Source organism: Anopheles moucheti, chromosome 3 (genome assembly GCF_943734755.1).
Source record: "Anopheles moucheti chromosome 3, idAnoMoucSN_F20_07, whole genome shotgun sequence".
NCBI classification, from domain to species: domain Eukaryota; kingdom Metazoa; phylum Arthropoda; class Insecta; order Diptera; family Culicidae; genus Anopheles; species Anopheles moucheti.
Window position 1 is genome coordinate 58926617 of NC_069141.1, and position 18521 is coordinate 58945137.

Here is an 18521-nt window from a genome sequence, read left to right on the forward strand (position 1 = left end):
CTGATAGAGGAAATCTTCTCATCACACTAACGATCAGAAATGAATGCTGGCAGTGCTGACTTTATGTTGCCAACCGTTTGCTAACTCCTTAATTTAGGCCGATACACTCACTCACACACATTCACTCCCTCCTCGGGGCGGTGAGTATTTCAAATTAAGCCAAAATGGAGAGGCAGAGCCACAATTGTATGTAGGCGGAAGGAGCAGATGCGCTTGATTAATGAGCTCCATCGGTTTAGTGTACGGTACAGGAGATGTTTTCGGTGTGTACGATGAGCATGTTTGGTTGTTTCTTTTTTTTCTCGAATGGAAACCCGTTTTTTTGTCCAGAAAAAGGCAATATTGATAACCCGGTTTGATTGTCTGCGAGTGGGGGGTGTGGGAAGTAAATTCGGTATTCAATCGGACTGAAGGATGTGCTTGAAGGAAAACGTTCATTTTGGTGCTGTGTTTAATTGGACTGAATTAGAGTTGGAAATGAGCCAATAAGCTGGTGGGTTAAAAATTAAACTGCTGATTGCAATGTTGTTATACTTGGTGAAAAGTGCTGATACAAGTTTTATCATTATTTCACAAGAGTTTGACTTTAAAGCACCATATTACTTTTTAGTGAATTGTATAAAAAATTTATTATTCTTTATTTATTCGATAGGTGGCAGGGGAAATAAATTTTTAATTATGATCAAGAACTATATAAAGAATCAAAATATAATTTTTAAAATCAAATCAACCTGGTATATCCCGATAGGGATTGAAAAGTTAATAAAATAGCTATTAATATAATATTTGGAATATTTGAGGTCATTGGGACTGTATTTTAAAATTATGTTTTGTCTCCAAAGAGAACAGCAGTCACATAGCATTGGTTCAGAAGAGAGTGTATTTCCTATTGATATATTTATCTCAAACCTCAAATGTTTATTTCCATACATTGAATTTGGTCTTTCAACCCTGGTCTACTTCATTCCCGCTAGAGATGGGATTTTTTGTCGAACTTTTAATAGTCTAGATATAGAGTTAATTTTGATCTAGATAGGGGCGGCCCAGTTTAATGATGGCAGCGACGCCGATGTTCACACGAACGGATCGGACCAAAATCCCATCCAGACCTATCGTCCTTAGCAAGAACTGTCCTCCCGATTACGTGATAAAATAAATCTAGTAGGCCAGAAATGGCAGGTGTTTGGTTTCTTTATTTATCCAAATTGTTGTCTTACAACTCCGGCAGGGTGAGTTGAAGCTCCACTTGAATCGAAGGACCAAAAAATTCTCGTCGCCTGTCACAATCTATACTCTCAACGTCATCGGGACGCGGTAGTGATGGGCGCGCATTAGGGATGGGCACACTATAAGGATGGGAACACTATAAGGATGGGAGTGCGGGAACGAACTTACTCCGTTTCTATTGGAACGGAACGGCAGGCATGACGTGTCACGCCAAGAAGAGAGAGATTTAGAGTTGGAGCTTGAGTAGAGTATAGAGTAGAAGAGTTCCAAAAAAATACGTTTGACAAAAATAAATACAAAAAGTGTTATTCATTAGAGCATGTTTTATGTTTCTAATAATTTCTTAGACAACCATTGCAACTATGTCTCAACTATGTCGTCTCTTTTATTGTCTCAAAATCTTATGTGCTTATAGCAAAAAAAAAGAACACGTAAACAATAAACGAAATATAACTATTTAGCCATTGAAAACCCTCTCCACTATCGTATTACAAATCTTATCGAATCAGAATTCCAAGTGGCTTATTTGTTTGTTCAAATAATAGCTAAAAGAATCGAAAAATAAAAAATTAAAGATGATAAACCATCGACAGACAATTTTTATCAACAAATATTGCGCCCTAAATGGTTCTTTTGTGCCATGTGACTTGTTGTTCTACTAATGCCAATAACGTGTACGACATTCCCATTCAGCAGGTAGTAGTCCTGCTACAAATTACAGTTAAAGAGTTTACTGCCCCCGCTGCTTCAACATGATCATAAAACAAAACACCATTCCACCATTCTAAACCCACCGGTTTTCCCGGTACCGCGTTGGGATTGCGTTGTTTTTCTGCCCCTGCCGGAACCGGAAGGATGGAGGAATTGAGTGTGTGTGTGTGTGTGTGTTTGCTTGATTTACGGAGACCCTTTCTTCTGCGAAGGAAAAGGTTCGTCCATTTCACCTTTGCCTTTGTTTTTTTTTTGTTTGCACCATTTTCACATCCAGTGGAGCGATTTATTTTTCATATTCATCTCATTAATGGGGGATGGGTTTGACACAGCGCGTGCAAGAAGTGGAAAAACAATACGCCGGAACTTGGGGAGAGTGTAAAACAAAACAAAAAACAAAAAGGAAAATCAAACCAGTACACGCACCCCAACGGGACCAGGAAAAGAAACAACAAGTTACAAAAAAAAACGGGAAAGTGTAATACATTGCATTCCTTTTTCCGCGCCACGTGGAAAGAAAGGAAAATGGCACATCGAAATGAAAAACGGGTGCGAACAAACAGGAAACGAGTTTGTATAAACATTGCAGGATGTGCAGGATGCATTTATGCAGTTGCAACGATCACCATCACACACTGCGGGCTGTTGGCGAACGATGGATGAAAATGCAATAATAGCCCTCGCCGTGCGACGCCGTCAAGCGGATGCGACGCAAATGCAAAAATTGCATCCGGCGTTCTCCCGGTGGCGTATCAATACGCAGGGAGTTCGTTTAAATAGCCATCCATCGCGCAATCGTACGCAGTTGTGGCTATTTGCTGGCCAATTTTTCCACACCTTCGAACGGTGAATATTGTCCCGTACGAGCGGCTGTCGCACAAGCATTCACGCTTCACAGGTTGGCCACTCAACGGGTGGGGGTGGAAAAACATCATGCGCTACGATGAGCATGAGTCCTAGAGGCATCGAATATGTGTTTCCCAATGACGAGGATGCGACCTTACTGCCACACGGTCCACGGTGTGAATATTGTTCACCCGGAATAGGGACATTGTGGTCGCACAGCGAATGCAAGTGTGTCCGGTGTGTCCCATTCAAACGAGGCAGGGGGACAGTTTCATCCGGATTTGACACTGTGTGCTGTGTGCGTCTGTGTGGTAGTAGGCGTTGCTTTTTTCAATTTAGACATATCCACTTTATTTTCGTTTTATCGATTCCCTTTGATAATGATGCGGCTTGGGAGAAAGGGATTAGGAAAATGAGGTCACTGCTAGAGGGGGAGGAGCCGGCGGACAGTGTCTGCAACTGCACTGAGTTGCATTCTACCGAGTGGAATGGAAAGAAAGTAGGAAACAAAACGAGAAATGAGGCTTTGTGTTTGTTGTTTGCATATTTTGCTTACGCTTGTTGTATGTGTGCGTGTGCGTGTAGGTGCGTGTGTGTGGGTATGTGTGGTAATGCAAATCGACGAGCTGACGAGCTGGGAAGCGGAAGCTCGTTCCGTTCCACATCGCGATTTTTCCGTTTGATTTTTCTATCTCATTCGCACCAAGAGACCATTGAGTTTCTGCGACGCGATTGTGAGTACCTCGTGAGTTTACCCCCCAACCGCGTGGGTGGGAATGATTCGATCAAATCGATCACTACGATACTATGCCTCTAAGGGAGCGGAACGGGAAACCGCGAGTGGGGCGATGCCGTTCGGCCATTTCCACGTACCTGCACGCTGTCACACTCGTTCCAGGTTTGGAGACGAGGTTTGTGCTTTTCCTTCTCGTCTCCACGGGCGGCGTTCGTGGCGGCACCGGCCGATGCCTCGGTCGATATCCACACGAGATTTCCCTTCGGTTGACTGATGACGATAAACGCATGCTTACCTGGTGGGACATCGTGCTACAATGGAAGAGGAACAACACAGGGCGTTAATTAGTACGTTCGTATTATGTTTTAATTATTGTTGCGATGCGTTTGCTATGTGCCACTCGGAACAATTACTGGGAGCAGGATGTTTCCGCTCTTCGTGTCTTAATTTGGTGGAAGTGGTACTGTTGATCAATAGAGCACCGATAGTAGAGTACCAAAGATTTTGGAATCGCAAAGAAGTTAAAACAAAAAACAGTAAAGGTCATTGTTATTTATCATAACCTGCAGTTAATATTAAAAAAAGGGTTATATTGCATACAGAATCCTCATTTCGATAAGGGCTTTAAGTAAGTACAGGTAGTTTAGTATTACTCCTTTCATTACACGGTGGTGTGAACTAAAAAAATTGACCACCCAACTTAAACAAACCTCAAGAATGACTTTAGCCAAGTAAAGATAAGATAATTTAAATTTAATGTTCTAACTTATGATATCCCTAAGCTTAGAATATTCAACCTATGTGAGTTTCTTTATCGAATTATCTGTTAAATTATTATATTGTTCTTTAATTAACCATGTATGTATAAATTTAGGGGCTGCACGGTGATATGCTGGTCTTTTACCAATCCCCGTTGCAAGAATTGACTACGTGGTAAAATAAGTCTAGTAAGCCAGAAATGGCAGGAGTTCATACGCCAAGAAGAGAATTGCATACATTTATTCAATAATTTACTTAGAAGTATATTAATTTAAGTTTTTATTTGTCAATTAGTTTATTGATTTGTTTATTAATTTTTTTCTTATTTATATGTTCATTAGATTGTTTTATAAAATTGAAACTCTTGATTGAGTTTCGATGGTGGCTTACAGGCTTTTCACATATAAGAAAGAAGTGAATCCAAATATGTTTTTTGTTGTAGAAAGTATAATCGTGACATTCTTTTAAACCTTGTTTGAAACCAATTATGCTCTGCAAAAAGCTCGGTCATTCTACGCACCCTTGTCATTGGATGAACTTGTGTGTAAATTCAAAAATGCTTATATAGTTTGTAGCCTTGCAAAAGCAAAAGGAAAATGGTAAAACTCCACATCTGCGGCGTCTACATATTGCAGTGCAACTTGAAAAGAGTCCAGAAATGGCTATAGCATTGTACTATAAACTCGCAAACCTTGTCAAACAGTTCTCGCTTAGATTAACGTTTTAATGTTTAATGTTTATTAATTAATTCGTCCACCGAGAACGGTTTAACGAGGATCGTTGTTTAGTATTACAATAAACGCAAAGAACTTCTAAATTGGGACATGGACATCGTAAAATCGAACTGACACGAACATTGATTGAATCGCCTAATCATGGCTTTAAGAGGCGCGTTAGTACCGTATACTGTGTTAGCGCGAGTTTCGTGCGACATTTGTCGATATCTAGATACCGATCGCGGGACAGCAAACGAAATCCTACTTACTAGCGAGGGATCATCTATGTTTCCTAGTAGTAGTCCTGCAATAAAGATGACCTGAGCTCTGCTGCGCCTGACCTCTAATGTTTCTGTGCCCAAAAGAAGGCAACGCTGTTTGTGTAGGGTGGTAGCAAGGATGCGTCTGCCCAACCTAGCTTTCTTATGGCGTATCGTGTGAATCCTTTCTGTATTGTCTCTTATAGATATCGTAGTATACGGCCAAGTCACAATTGAACAGTATTCTAATAACGGGCGAACCAACAAGCAATACAGAGATTTTTGACAATGTGGGTCATTAAAGTTCCTCGCCGATTTAAACAGTAGACCTAATGTTCTATTTGCGCGGGTAATAACGTTGTCATAGTGATGCTTGAATGTCAGCTTATTGTCAATCAAAACGCCTATTCGGTCAAATGTTTCTATTCGTCGAAGAACTGATTTATTATTTATTTTTCATGTTTTTTTTATTGAAAAATATTTATAGAAAAACTTCCTTTAGACTTTCCTTCAATCACCCAATTATGTTGACCAGAGCTCAATTAAATAAATATAAAATAAACTCAGATTAAGATGACGTTTTATATGACCGTGGTAGGTAAACAGTATTCAGAGCTATGTGTCCAAGAAACTATTTTAAACCTTTGAAAAATTGTAGCCATAAGATTACATTGAGGCGAAAGAGACCCAGGAGGTCCAAAAACTCTTTAATAATATACAACAACAACATAAGATTACATGACAAAACTATTTAAAGCATAAAATAGAATAAAAGTGGCCGCTTGATTTCGTATTTCAAGTGTACCATAATCAGTAATCATCAGCACCATATTTAATCCTTATTTATGGCTGATGCTATAGCTCTGTGTTCTGACCACGTCCTGCCGAGAAACTACAAACTAATGTTTGCCGGATGGATGGATGGTGTTTAACAGTTCTGTAACTGTAAAATATCTTGCATTAAAATAACAGCCACAGTAAGCAGTTACGACCAGTTCCAAAAATGGCCACCACCCATTAATCCGTCGCCGCTATAAATACACCTTCCCCCCGGCAAGTGTCATGCACATTTAATTGAAGCAATGTTATCGCGCTGTAAACGAACGTTAGGGCAGTTTCACTGCCCGCACCGGACAAAACGGCAAAGGTAAAGGTAGTGCGAGGATTATGCGATATTTTCCACCCGAAATGGGATTAGTTTTAACGCCTTCTGTTGTTTGTGCTTGCTTGGGGGGAAGGTCTACACGGCATAATCATTTTATTAGGGCCATCAAATTGTCACTCTCCGACTCCGTTGTTGTTGTTACTGGGGCCTCGGGAGGGCCCAAGTTCTAAATCAAATGTGTCCCTGTCGAGAAAGTTTCGCCCGTGGTGCGAGGCACTGAGAGGCATATTCAACTTATCTGGCCAGCCAACGAGCCAGTCACAATCATAATCATGAGCATCGGATCATCAAACGGATTGGGCCTTTACTGATGCTGATCCATAATCCTGCTCCTGGGCTACGTGTTCCGTGACATCATGTTTTGAATGGGACAAAGCTCAAAAAAAGGCGCAAAGGCGCGTACTAATAATGGTGAAATTTATATTTACTCGTCCCCGGTCATTGCCCCAGCTTTCCTGCTGCTCCTGTGCCAAATCCGGTGATTAAGAGGGCTCTTCTCACACTCCCTTACTGGTGGTTTCCTTTTGATGGCATTCCCCGAAGGGCTGCCGTCGCCGCCGCTGGTTCTCGCAATGACCGGCGAAACGACCCGGGGACCGGGGTGTTTGTTTGCCGCTAGTTTAATTAAATTTCATCTGCAATACGTTCTGCAAAATTCATCAGCGCTTATAAAATTCATTAAAAGTTCCACGGTGCGCTACCCGGTGCGGTGCCGATGCGCTACGGCAAAGCGACCGTGTACCGCTTGTCGACGTTGGTCGACACATCTGACCAGACACTTCCAGAACACGCTCTTCGTCACCTGCAAGAACTGAACGGATATCCTGCCAAGGTGGTTCGGGTGTCCACCGGTGTCACAAGCGGGTGAAAGTGTGACTTTTAATGGTGCTTTAATTGCTAAGTAAAATATTGAACCCTAATCAGCTGACCGTGGTGGGACGGCGCCGAAGGGGAAACCCGTTTCTTGGCGGAACGATAAAGTGGAAGCCATTTCCTTGCGCCACGAACGGAGACAGACGGACACCTGCCCGGAAAGGGAAGGCAAGTAAGGGCAACGAGTAGACGAGTAGCACTATCTTCCCGTCATCCGTTCGAGATGAAGACATTATGGAGCCTTCTGGGCACTGGCTTTCTCGCAGGGTGGGTACCCCGCCATAAAAGAGGAGGCGAGTGGAGCAAAATGTGGTGAATGGTTTTCGTAAATTGCCTCAACAGGCGAAACGATTTAATCCCAATTAGTAGTAGTCGCACGAGCGGTTCCGTCTCGTTGCAGCGACTGGTTGTACTGGTTGTAAGGCCCAAAGTGGAGCAGTAGAGTCTTATCTCCGGTTGAGAGAATGACAAACAATTTCATTTAAAAACGCGCATTTGGATCAACCGTAAGATGAAAGAAGAAGGAACGGTTGGAGGATTGCATTGGCTTACGAAAATGGAACCGTGCGTTTTAAGCGCACGCTGGATCAAATTCATAATCTTGCAAACACTTCAAAGGCAACGTTGAAAAAGTTTGCCGACGAAGCATTCGCTTGCGCATTACGCCTGCTAAGTGAAGCGTATGATTGAGACTCGCTGTGCTGGAACATGAGCTGGAACGGTTTGGGAATTGATTTCAAAACAAAAAGAGTGGGAGTCTTGTCTTCGTGAGTCTTATAATGAGCTGAAGACAAAGAAAGCTTAGAGCCCGTGATGAAGGTGGAGATAAAGCTGCCTTTAATCAAGCTTATTCCGTTAAAAAAGGAGCAAAGAATCCGTCATTCATTCGGTGATAGCTAACGAACGGTTCGAAGCGATCGAAGGCCATTACACACTGTAGGCTAGGGTGTAAGTGAGCTTTGTCCTATTCGTATCAGTTATTTAAATATTATTATTATTTTATTATTATTATTATTATTATTATTATTATTATTATTATTATTATTATTATTATTATTATTATTATTATTATTATTATTATTATTATTATTATTATTATTATTATTATTATTATTATTATTATTATTATTATTATTATTATTATTATTATTATTATTATTATTATTATTATTATTATTATTATTATTATTATTATTATTATTATTATTATTATTATTATTATTATTATTACTATTATTATTATTACTATTTATTTATTTAATCAAATTATTTGCCTCGCGGGCTGTACAATGGTATAAAAAAATTAAAACTAAAGTGGCCCTAAACTAAACCCTACAACGAAAAGAAGAAATTAGGAAAACTGCAGGAACAAGCGAGTACTAGTTGTACTCTGGAACTGGAACTGGAAAGACAAAAAGGAAGGAAACAAATAGGAAAGAGAGGATACAAAAAATGGACAATTCACAAAACAGAGTAGAAAAGGGGTGAGAAAAAAAGAGAGCGCGAATAGAAAACAGGAAGATAGCTAATTAGAAACAGAGGATAACATACGAGAGCGAAATGAAGACGGGGAGATGCCACAGTCAAAATGGGTGAAAAGAACATTGAACTGCCGAAAACACACTAGCAGCGGATCGTTAGAACCAAAAAGCGTTCGGAGGGCTGGAACAATTAGCGGAGGGCGAGGACGAAGGGACCGGGTGGGAACTTAAAGTGGGATAATAGAAAGGGATGATAATGTTATTGAATGTTATTTAACGCAAACAATTTTGGGTATTTATTGGGTTAAAGAATGGTTAGAAGTGTAGAGTAGGTGACCGTTTTTTTTTTGGATGCTGACCCATGTTGTCCCGGTAGGAAGCGATCATTTTTGAGGTATTGCCGTTACCAGCACAACATCTTCCAGGGTCTAGGATTGCCATTTCTAGTTTTGTTTAATTATATTTTACCCGTATCAGGACAGTCAGTCCTGCGACAACGATGTCTAAAATGTGCAATGAAATCATTTTTGTTCACTTTCCATACCCTTCATTTATTTAATAGTTTAATTAATTAATTCATCATATAATGAACCTGTTTGGGGTTTGGAGTTTTGCGGTAGGTTTTAAATTATTGAAATAGGTCATGTATGTCGAATAGTTTATTTATTCATTTATATTTTGCATGAATCTAATGAAATCGTGATCTAAAGTACAAATCCCATTAGTTTGGAGACATTTCCTTCTTCCTTCTTACTTGGAATAGTTTAACTGTTTCATTCAATGCTATTAACATCGTGGTTAAGGGCTCTCTACACCCATAGTCAGTGTGATTCCTACAGGTTTCTAATAATGGACGAGAGATCGATCGGGAACTATTGGAGCGTATATAACAAGCCCTTGTAAGTGAGAGCAATTGATACTTCCTTTGAGCAGACTAATCATGCCAAACATTTACTGTGGCATGCGACGTCTATCTCGGATCGTTTGCCCTTAGTCTTGCCCCCCTTAACCGAACTTGAACCGAGGTGCATGTTGACTGCCAGGTGGCCAAGAATGTAGACAAATTTTCTAACCTAATTTTCTCCCTAACTCCGAGAGTCTGGGTAGACTCGAACCTCTCCGTTAATCATCGATTGGAAGGCATCCAAACTGTAGAGGCAACTTCGAAGACCACTCGAACAGTGCACTTCAGCAACTTCTTTTGGATTGTCAGAGGAGAGAATCTTCACAGAGAACCCACATCCTTGCTGAAGGAAGCCCGCTCGTATTCGGGAACCACCACGGTCAGGGAACTGACTCCGATTCGCCGGAGCGGACTTTAGAACTCCTCAAGGCTCAGAACCTACGCCGGATGGCCCGTTAGGACATTTACGTCAGCGATAGGCCTTCTGGGTACACTTATCAACATTATGCTTCCAAGACCCCCACGCACTTCAGCAACTTGAGCGAGCACAACTTTAATGCACATGGGCAAAATGCACCCTAGTAATTGATACATTGATAAGGGTAATCATTTCGTTCTCTTGCATGTAAAAGGATAGTTTTGTAATATGCACAATATACCGAAAGATTTTTATCGGTAGATTGAACGGTTAATTGATTGTCAAATTAATTTTAGGTAATAATGATATAACCACGGTTTATTTCCGACATTTTCCGACATTTCCGATATTTCTGAAATTTCCGACATTTTACACAAAGTAACAATGAATGATAAACGCTTGAAACACTTGGAAAAATGTTTTGTGTTAATGAAGCTCTTTCGTTCAAGTGGGTTTCTATCACTGATGTTCTTCGTCTTGACGCCCCACAAGGTCCACGACTCACAAGGTCTTGCCTGACATTTATGGCTTACTAGACTTTTTTACAGGAAGCCTAATGGTCAGTCAGGAATGGCTACAGGGGATTGGTCCGGATGAGGTTTTGAACCTGTTCTGTCGTGTGAACCGGTCTAGTCGTGCCTCATCCTTGGTATAGTTGAATGTTATAGTACTATAGTACTTAGTTATGTCTTATACAATGTTTTGGAGCTTTGTTCCATGTTATTTACTTTTACTTCTATTCAAAATTCATTGCACTTCATGAACAGTGATTACGTGAATTAACAGTGATTACGAAGAAGAATGTTATTGATGTTCTATCGAAATGGCAATTGCCAATTACAAGCTTTGAGTAATTCTTGCAATTAAGTGCTGTTGTTATCAAAATTTTTAGTTAGCAAACTAATTTTTCAATTAAAACTTTGCTACTTAATGGTTTGAAATCTTCCTCGGCATCCGTCACAAGCACTTTTTTCTTCTGATTTAATAATTCATTTGTTGTTTTAGTTTCTTTTTTCAATCACTTTGATTGTGACGCCAGGAACGCTAATAGCACTCGAATGGTGTGCAATGGTTCCCACGGTGTATACACTCACCTGCCTAACGGCGAAGTAGCACGTCAAATTCCTGGGGTAAATGCCGGGAAAGTTGGGCGACTGCAATCGGCACACCTTCTTGTCGCAGTTGGTGAATATTCGCGAGCAGAACGTACCCTGCATAAGATCCCCTGTCGGATGGGAAGAAAAGGGACGGTGGGAGAGAAAAAAAAAACAATCAATACCGAAAAATGGCGGGCCCCCCTGCAGAGAACGCTAAACAAAAACAAAAAGTTGCCATAATTCCTGTGGCACGATAATGGCGGCCCATCACGTCACGCGGACGCAACGTCACAACGTCATTACCTAGGTAGTACTGCGGTTCGGTGTAGTTTAGCTGCTTGCGGGGTGGCACACCGGACCCGAGCGGCATCCAGTCCGTCGACCCGTTTGTGCGCCCAAACATCGAACCGCCCCCGTGGAGCGTGGTGGAACCACTGCCGCCCCGCTGCAGTCCAATGCCGCGCGTCATATTGTCGTAGGTCGTCGGATAGGGCAGATCGTTAGCGCCGAGCGATATCATCCGGTTGCGTTGCTGGCTGGATCCCGTCCCGAGACCGGTTTCCTGGTACGTCTGGTGCTCCGAGTGTGCGGTCGAGTTGGTAAAGTCCTCGATCAGCGGATAGTTCGGGATGTACGTGACATTCGTCCACGGTGGAATGTACTCGTGCCTGTGCCCACCGTACCGTACGACCGCACTGGCGCGCGACAACATTTTGTACTGTATCCGGAAGTCGAAGTTGTATCCGCTCTGGTCACGCGAAAGCCTGCGGTAAACAGTGGAGTAACTTAGTTAAAGTTTGTACAAAATTTCTCCAAGTTAAATTTGCCAGAAAACGTGCCAATTTCCTGGTCTCTATCTCCTTCGTTCTCGCTCTCTAAACTGCTTAAGTAGTGAACCGTGCCGTTTAAACGGACTGTCATCGCACTGACACTGCAAACAGGGAGGGGAATCGTTATACGTACTTGAACAGCTTAATCGTCATGACCAGGGAGTCGGTTTCGCTGTAGAAGATGGCCGGTCCCCAGGTCGTACCGCACCACATGCCACCGACATTGGCACGTTTCGCTTCCGAAACCTGCAGATACCCGTCCGGGCAGCCATTTTCCGTGTACGACACGAACCGTCCGAGGGTGAAACTGTCTAGCGTCACCTGTGGGAAAATAGAATGATTGCGATGCTGTTTAAACTGTGTAATTGGGAGGTTGGTAGGACAATAGAAAAAAAATGGCACTGTGGGACGGACATTAGGACAATGTTTTGACTGCGAATTTTGAAATAAATATGAGTAACAGATTCACGTACGCTAAAGCGAAATGACGGACCATATTCACTGGCATATTCGTTCGGGTTTGTTCGAGCAGACGCAATTACGCAGTGGAGGGAGTGTGTCTTTGCAGGTGGCAATCAAATAGCAGAGGTTAACGGTTAGTACGGTGCGGGTTAATAATGCTGGCTGTGGATCGTTTATTGCAAGCGCTTGTGGTTATTTTCGTTCCGATACATACACCACGGCAGCAAATGCTTTTGTTCGAAACGAATACGCCCAAGCACGCAGCCCTCAACCAGCTTCTTCTCTATTCTCCGGTGGCTATAGGGAGGAAACACACTCCACAAATAATGCATTTGAGAGTTTACGGTTTCGCATCAGTGGTGAAGGTGTTGGAAAATGTAGCAAATCCACTATACGAGCCACAACCCGGCCGCGAACGGGCATCGTTTCAACTAGCAGGATGGCGTATAGCACGTGAGCGCACGTCCGAGCAGGTTGCATTTAATCTGCAATTAACTTGCAGCGTGCAGGGTGGAAAATTATCATTGGACACTGGCACATTCCGCTCCGAACATTCCGAACTCATCGTCACCCTGCTTGACCCTGCGAGACTCACCCGGGGATCATATGATTGTGCGAGGTGCAGGTGCAATTAGTGTAGGTAGGGTAAAATCGCCTATCGAAATGTGTTCCACCGCAAAGTGTGGATTTCGTGTGCAATGGGCTCCGTGCAAAAGGCTATCAAGTCCGTTGTGGGATGGATTGAGGTAATGGTGGACTTTCTCGGTAGATTAGTCACGGGCCGTTCCGTCGCTAGAGCTTAATTATACATTCGCGTTACAAACAGTTCATTATGGGTTCATGATAAATGATGGCTAATTATTTTCGTCGGCGCTTCGGGTAGACCGTCGGCTAGGTGTATCAATTTCGATTTTGGATTTTGTAAAGTGAGAAATATTATAATTGCCATTGGATGTTGGTTGGGGTACATGGGTAGAGTGTTTTTCGGAATTTGAAAAGCGCTTGGTAATTAGGGACCTCCGATTGCATGTTCCGTTTTATGTGGATATAAGCGTGAGAGACACTTATTTTGGTCGTAGTAAAGAATACATTGATGGCGAGAGTAAAGTTGTTTTAACGCTTGAAATGGAGTTTTCGAAAACAGCATAAACAACTTATTAATGTATGGTTGAGTTGCTATTTAAACATCATGTTAGTACCGTATTTTAGCGTGTATTATGACCCCCCGTGTATAACGACCCCCTAGATGAATTATCCAAATTTTTTAGAAAAAAACTGATTTTATTTCTTTTTTTTTAACAATTGGAACAATTTTATTGTTACATTTAATTTTGAACATTACATTTCATAATACTCTTTCGTATCGTCCTCACTGGTGTTTTCAAACACATTTTCATTGTCATCATCCCCGTCATCACTAATTTCATAATCCTCAGTCCCATCAAGATTGTTACTGATTTCGCATTATTGAAAGGATTTGACGACAATCGCTTCGATCTCTTGGCGCGACTCTTGACTATGCAATAATGACCCATTGTCAGATCGCTGAAATGGTGGGTTTTTCTTATGCTTCCTGAAGCAGTCAGATTTGAATCAGCCCCTTGTATCCACTTACTCCATTCTTTGCTTATCAATCCCTTAAACGGTTGTGGTTGACTGGTTAAACCTCCAGGAATGACTTTCAGAAACGTTTTGCTTGAGCAACAATTTGTTTAACCTCTGCTGGTAGATGACCTCTAAATGCATCCAGTACTAGCATTGCTGATTTTTCATAAGAGCTCCAGGTCTCTTGTTCCAAACATTTTTAAACCCACAGATTCATCCTTGTCTTATCCTTCCATCTTTTTAGTTCAACAAAATCATATTTTAATCCATAAAGCTAGAATGGAAAAGTTACTACCCTTGTATAACGACCCCCTTAATTGTACTTTGGTCATTTTTGACCTAAAAGCGGGTCGTTATACACGCTAAAATACCATGATCACCAAAAAAAAAGAAAAAATGACGGACCATATTCTAGTTAGCTCGTAGGTAAGCAAAGAAGGATATTAGGTGAACTTCTGTTTGACAGATTTATTTCTATAGAAATAATGTTGCTAAAAACACGCTTCAGGGTAGTGTCATATAAGTTCCACACGTACATAAGAAATTGGAGACTTAGAAGTTTAGACTTGACCAAATTTAAACTGATTTTACAATCATTTAGCAACCTTGGTTTGCAGCAGGAAACTTCTAATCCAACTACGACCGAGTCTGGCGAACAATTATTATAACCATTATTATCGCCATTATTTCCTTTTTTTATGTATCTAGATGACCAAAAATTTTAATTTTAAATTTAAATGCTTGACTATTGTTATTTTTATTACAACAATCTGAATCTTGCCTGAGGTACTGCGGGCGTGTACTACGAAAAACTCTTATGTTGAACAGTTATTGTTTGAAAAATATTAAAATCTTACATTAGTACATTATAAAAGACTAAAATATTTCTAGTTTGTGCAAAAAATGATTTTATTTTATTGTTAAATGTGCCTTATTATGAAATATTACGTTACAAATATTGCTTATACAAATATTTGCCGTTACATATGTTTTTTTTATTTTTTCAATGATAAAAATGGGATTATTAAAATGAAATTCGTAGGCAAACCAATGCGTACGGAATGAAATTTTAAACTATGCGAATATTTACTGAGAACAATTGCAAGTCAAACGGTGTTCAGATTAGCTGAATTAGATTAGGAATCATTGAATTATGAAGCCTGGGTCAAAAACATTTTTTGATTGAACGGTAACCGTTCGTCCATTTGAATCTGTTGCCAAATAATTTTAAGCTTGTCATCGTTGGCATCCAAAAATGTAATACAACTTGTTTAATATTCTCGCACATGCTCACTGTTTTTCTTGCCCAAAATGAACAAAGGAATTTCGGCTTTCGGATTTTTATGTGCGGTCCTATTTTCATGCCAATACTAAAACCACCACTGGCTGTCACAGGAGTTGCCATCTGTCAGCCATAAAGCATTTTCCTGAAGCATTGCTGAAGTGTAATGAATCCATTTGGTTATTATTTTCCATGTTGATCAAGCAAGCTTCCTTCCACCTTAAGCAAACATGTTTATGCGAAACGATGCGAACACGATCCACAAATAATAATCGGGTTCGCATTCAAACGCCCTGCCCGGCCAACGTCGTGCGGGAGCAACATCGAACCGGATTGTTCCTCTTGGTGGTGCCGTCTTGGGTAATCACGGTACACCACGGTCGCTCCGTAGTGCTTACCGACGAACGAAGCACGTGGGCGCCAGCAAGAGCTTTGTGCCGTCCACAGCGAAAGGATCAGTCCCACCGGGGGGTGGATACGGATACACGCGTATAAGCGTTATTAGTTTCGTTCGTGCGACATGCTCATAAATTAAGACAAAATAGGTTTAGTTTTATGTGCATTTCATCGAGCCCGCTCGTTTCGGTCCTCGGTTCCATTTTCGTGACCGTGGCGGTTGGCGTTACGAAACCGTTTTTCGTATGGCCTTCGATTCTGACCCGCACTCCGGCGATGGGTTGTGATTGGTAGCCGGTTGGAGTGGGACATATTTTATGGTTGTACTGGCCGGCCGCATGTCGATTGCAGGGGATGGGACACACGACGCACAACGATGGCGAATCAACCTTGCGACCGTCAGCGCCGGTTGTTATTGTGCTTGACCGATAAATCGATCTAATCTGTTGGCGTAACAGAAACACACAACCGACGGGTGATATTGGGGCACGGTGATAGAGCTGTTTTACAGGGAAGAAAACAAGTGCTATAGGATGGGACGGAATTAATCGCATTAAGTAGCTGACATGACATAACACGGTGCCGAGCGCATGGTGGCCATCCTACTCGATTGCAAACCATTTTAAATCAATGCGTTCGAAATGCTTTTAATTTACAAAAATTCAAGGCAAACAGTGCCTGATGCATGATGTTTAGAGCTGTACATTCCATAGCGTTACAAGAAAGAATAAAGTCTAATGATACTATATGAGGCCTCTAAAAATAAAAGAAACATTTAAATCCACTTTCAATAAAGCTGTTTGCAGCGAATCATCGGATCACGAAAGTTCCCCGCAGCACGAAGCTAATACTCCGATTGGGTATTACACTTGGTTTCGCTTTTCTTTTCCAGGTCGATGGTACCGGTTTGACCGGAGCATCATGTAACGTAAAGCCATTTTCCCATTAAAGAATGGCTGCGACACAAACAAAAAAACAAACTAATACGATACACGTATTAAGGTGGCCTTCGATATTCGGCGAGTGTGAGCTGTGCTCTGTTATGGCAAGCGAGAGCAAGCAAATAGCATTAAAAGACGCCCCGAGAAGAATAAAGCAGCATTTTATTGTTGGGTAGGTAATCTTTTCTCGCAAGAAAGGATGACTTTTCCTTCATTGTGTGTGAAAAGCAATCTTTAAGTGTGTGTGTGGATGTGGTTGTATGACAACAAAGCTCGGCACCAAACGTTCTTCTGTTTGGCGTTCTATTGTGATCCTATTTGAGTTTGTCGGTGCGGGGCTTTGTCAGTGATCCACGGGCAAATAGGTTGAATTAGATTGTCAGTTATCATTTACAGCTAGCCAGGAACGAAAATGGAATTAAAGGTTAGAGCTTGAGTGCTAATTTGATTGATTCTGAGGAGGTGTTTCGAGGAGGAGAGTTTCGCTGTATCTTTGCTGTTTTGATGTATCAAACGCAAGTTACATAAATTGTGAACTCGTGTCGTGTTTTAATTAAACTTTTCCACACTGCACCATTTCAATCGAAATGAAAGAATAAACCAACATAAAAATGATGATTGAAATTGTAATTAATATTACTTTGAACCCAACTGTAGCACGCGAAATGCCTATCGGCATTCTTCCAATACTGGGCGCCTCCATCAAAGAAAACACAAAGCACCAGGCGTCTCCATGAACCAAAAAAATATTATTCGTTATAAAGCACCATGCGCCTCCATCTACTTCGTGCGGTGTGAATGCACCACATTTCCGTTCGGATTAATTTCGGACCCACATTAAATTGTGCGCAAATAATTTATACAGGTGGAAAGGTGTACATTGGGCTGGGAAAATGATGTAGGGAAGTGTGTGTGCGTGTGTTTTTTTTAATTTTTACATTACTAGCTTTGTTCGGAGTTTTATCATTTGATCAAACATTGTTCGTCTCCCTCCGTGGATGACGGTTGATGAGTGAACGTAGTAAAAACACGGTTCGTTCGTATGGTGAGGCGGAATGATTTAGTATGCATGAAAAGATCATCGTTGAAACATGTCCTTTGCACCATCGGGGACAGCGTAAGAAGGTGGGTATGTAATGCGAGGGAAGGGTTAATCATTTTCGAATCAGCAAACTCGCTTTTGTTCGATGGATGCGGTACACGCTTTCGGTTGCTCCACACGAATGCGAACCAAAATCTGATCGTAGGTGTACACGGTGTGGCGCAAGCGGAACGCGGCTACGGCATTCCATTGCAGGGATAAAAACTTCTGCCACTGTGGGAACGATCGGCGGATCAAGTTTAATTAAATTTTGATGAAACATCAAAAAGCTTTCAGCGGATCAATTAAATTTTCATCATTGCGCATAACTGGGGCTGGGGGTGGGTATGATTTTTGTACCCAGTTTCGGTACCCTCCCGACTGGATCGGGGTTTTAGAAGCGTTTTTCCCGCAAGCAGACACTGTCGAGGTGGCGAACGGGTTTTGCCAAATAGAATTTGCGACAAGCGAAAAAAAAAACACTCCCCGGTGGCACCTCGGATAGGACAAAAACACAGCGATCGCTTGCGCCTTGCTGGTGTTTTGACATTATTTTCACGATTTATGATCGTTCGCAAACCCGCCGGAGGGAATGGGGCATGTGTTCCAGTGCGTGTGATCCATGTTGTTGGGTTGTTTGTTTTTCTTTGGCCGCGTTCACCGTGTCACGGATGATAAATTTGATGTATTTGCATGCGGGCAAAATTGAAATTGAAATTCAATGCCAATGC

The 18521-nt window shown here is 41.6% G+C and overlaps 1 protein-coding gene across 1 annotated transcript in view; it reads right to left on the bottom strand.

Annotated features, from left to right (window-relative positions):
- Positions 1–18521, bottom strand: part of LOC128301253 (uncharacterized) — a 53065-nt gene that overhangs the window by 25084 nt on the left and 9460 nt on the right. Inside the window, exons 3-6 of the mRNA XM_053037635.1 lie at positions 12157–12344; positions 11497–11957; positions 11191–11321; positions 3658–3831 (exon numbers count right to left, since the gene is read on the bottom strand). Coding sequence (XP_052893595.1) covers positions 3658–3831; positions 11191–11321; positions 11497–11957; positions 12157–12344 — 954 coding nt within the window. The remainder of the gene's footprint in view (positions 1–3657; positions 3832–11190; positions 11322–11496; positions 11958–12156; positions 12345–18521) is intronic.